This window comes from Myotis davidii, unplaced genomic scaffold (genome assembly GCF_000327345.1).
Source record: "Myotis davidii unplaced genomic scaffold, ASM32734v1 scaffold3085, whole genome shotgun sequence".
In the NCBI taxonomy this organism is placed as follows: Eukaryota; Metazoa; Chordata; class Mammalia; order Chiroptera; family Vespertilionidae; genus Myotis; species Myotis davidii.
Window position 1 is genome coordinate 13,100 of NW_006296450.1, and position 2,889 is coordinate 15,988.

A 2,889-nucleotide genomic window follows, 5' to 3' on the forward strand; every position below is an offset into this window, starting at 1 on the left:
ACAGGTTCAGAGGTGTCCGTCCACTTTCTCCCGATGCCGGCAGGGTCCTGGGCTGAGGTCCGGAAGCACCTGGAGTTCCCCCAGGTTCAATTCTGCTAAAATCAGCAGCGGGCGCCTTCCAGAGGCCTGTCCCGCACCCCCGGGCCTCAAACCCCGTCCACTCACCGGAGGCTAAACAAAGCCAAAACGCGGTAGATTCCCGGTCAGGGACCATATGTTACAGAAGAGCAAAGAAAAACCAAGCACCCTTCCTAGAGAAAGGGAGGAACCCATTTATTAACACTACTGACTAGTGGACTCAGGGAAATAATTTCCAAATCAGAGTTTGAAGCAAAATCTTAACCAAAATTTCCCTCCTCCTAAGCATCCTAGCAAGAAGTCATGTCTAAAATTTTAAAATTAAAGGTTCTGTCAGGTATTGCCTAAAATGAAAAAACAAAAACAAACAAGCAAAAAGCCTGTACTGTAAGGCAGAAAAATTCTGCTCAGAGAGTTAGTAGTTTAACAAGGGGAGGGCTTGATGATGTATCCGAAAAGATGAGTTTTAAATGAAAGGAAAAAAGAGAGGTGCCCACCACCCCAACACACACTGGAAACAGACCCTGCTCCAGCTTACCCAAAGGCTCCTCGGCCATGCCAACTCCGAGACTCCTGCACTCAGGAAGACACCACCTGTACAGCACAGAACTTTGGCTTTGCTTCTGAAGTGATGCCACCACAATACCTTCATTTTCCCTTTCTTCACGGTCAGAAAGATCCTGAAGCTGTAAGCATTTGGAAGTAAAGCTCCTTCCCAGAGTCTCAATGCAGACTTCAAAATGTTTTGCTATTAGAAATAAAAACTAGCCGAAACCGGTTTGGCTCAGTGGATAGAGCGTCGGCCTGTGGACTGAAAGGTCCCAGGTTCGATTCCGGTCAAGGGCATGTACCTGGGTTGCGGGCACATCCCCAGTGGGAGATGTGCAGGAGGCAGCTGATCGATGTCTCTCTCTCATCGATGTTTCTAACTCTCTATCTCTCTCCCTTCCTCTCTGTAAAAAATCAATAAAATATATTTTTAAAAAAAAGAAAAAAGAAATAAAAACTAAATTCCAACAATCCCAGCTATCAGTTGAGGTGTTCTGCAGCTTCAAAATCAAGTAAGACTTGCAGATGAATTACTAGATGTAAACAACTGTTTTTATAAGTACCATCCAAATACTGGAGAAAATTATGGACACCATCCCCCACGTCTATGGAGTTATTATTAATTCTAGCTGGTGGTCCAATACTCAGATACTTCCACTTACAGGTCTCTCATCTCTCCTCCCCACAACCCAGGTCATTCTTGTCTCTAAAGTCTAGAATTTCATTGTTGAAAGGAGTCTAGTTAGTCCAGTGGTCCGCAAACGCATTAGTCAACAGAGCCAAATATCAACAGTACTTCTTCAGAATAGACTTGCTCAGGCCCAAAACCGACTTCTGTGCATGAGCCACAAAGTTTCAATTGCACTGTACGAGCGCACCCACATGTGGTATTTTGTGAAAGAGACACATTCAAGGGGCCAAAGTGCCGCATGTGGCTCGCGAGCTGCAGTTTGCCAACCATGGAGTTAGTCAAAGAAAATCCTGAAAGTTTACCTTGATGATTCTTTTTGACCAATCATTGAAAACAAAGTAGTAAATTGCCAGTTCTTAGCATTGGGAGCTGTTTATGGCAAGGGACTCATGTTGAACTGCTCTATGTCTGATGCCAAGATGAACCAAAAGACAGAAGAGATAGACCTAAGAATATCACAAATCTGACACCGAGACTTATTTTTAACACACTGGAAATTTATCAATATCAATTTCATAGTGTTTGTGAATATTAAATAGGATACATTTTTAGCAATAAGTTCAAAGTAAACTACAAGAGTGAGGTGGCTCAGGAAGCAGCATAGAGAACAAAAAGAACCAAATGATTAAAGAGGAGAGGAGGGGAGCTTAATGCTGAGTTCTGGGGAGAGACCCACCAGCCCAAAAGGTGGGGCCAGTGAATTCGTGCCCCCAGGGAGGGAGGGGCTTCTTTTTTACACTAGTGCTTGGTGAGGGGTGGGGGGCCTGAGTTGAGGAAGTCTCTGCTGCAGGGATCATCAAAGTATTCAGCTGAGGAAGTCTCCACCACAGCGGGTGGGCAGGGTATTCAGGAAGAAGTCAGTATCTGTTTGAGGGTCCTGCGGATTCCAGGGAGGGTCCAGTATCTGTGTCTGGATGCCATGCCAAGTGCATTTTTTAATTGGATAGAACTGTATAGTTTTCAAGGCCGCCGCCAGCAAGCACACAAAAGGATGGCTCTTCTATAAAAAGGGAAGTTCTGCTTGTAGCTTTGCTTAGATTTGGATTCATTTCTCTGAGCCCGCCGTGGTGAATAAAGTGTAACTCCAAACTCTCAGAGCGTTGTATGGTTCTGGTCCGGTTTTTCTGTAACAATAGTGTTATGGGTTCAATCAGCGAGATAGACCACCATCTCAAAATTGAAATTTAAGAGCCTTTATTAAACTGGCTAGCTGACTACAGTTGTGTCCCTCCCGTAGGAGCCTCACAGCTTGCAGTGCTGACTGAGAGTACAGCAAGACCTTTTATCTGCAAAGACTTCAAAGTAGTTTTTTAAAAAAAGAAACAACAAACTGCAAAGCGATTCATTAGCCGTTCCTGGTACTGGCAGGGTAAAAATGTTTACATAAAATTACTAGCAGGGTCACACCTGGCTGGGTTTAATCATAACACATTGCTTTTCTAGCGAGATAATTAGCAATTTTTCTCTCCCATGGTCCCTGCCCCTCAGCCTACTCAGTAATTCTTCTTTGTCAGGCCCCTGCCCCTAGCACATTCCCTACTGGTCTTATGCCCAAATCAAATCTTTGATTC

General features: G+C 44.3%; 1 protein-coding gene across 1 annotated transcript; it reads right to left on the reverse strand.

Moving 5' to 3' along the window:
• Positions 1-407: 407 nt before the first annotated feature.
• RDM1 (RAD52 motif containing 1) lies at positions 408-1,764 on the reverse strand (the record flags this gene model as incomplete). The annotated part of the gene is given in 2 exon segments (XM_015569172.1): positions 408-764; positions 1,618-1,764. Coding segments are annotated over 2 exon segments (426 nt in total), but the record flags the coding sequence as incomplete, so codon positions are not given.
• Positions 1,765-2,889: the final 1,125 nt, after the last annotated feature.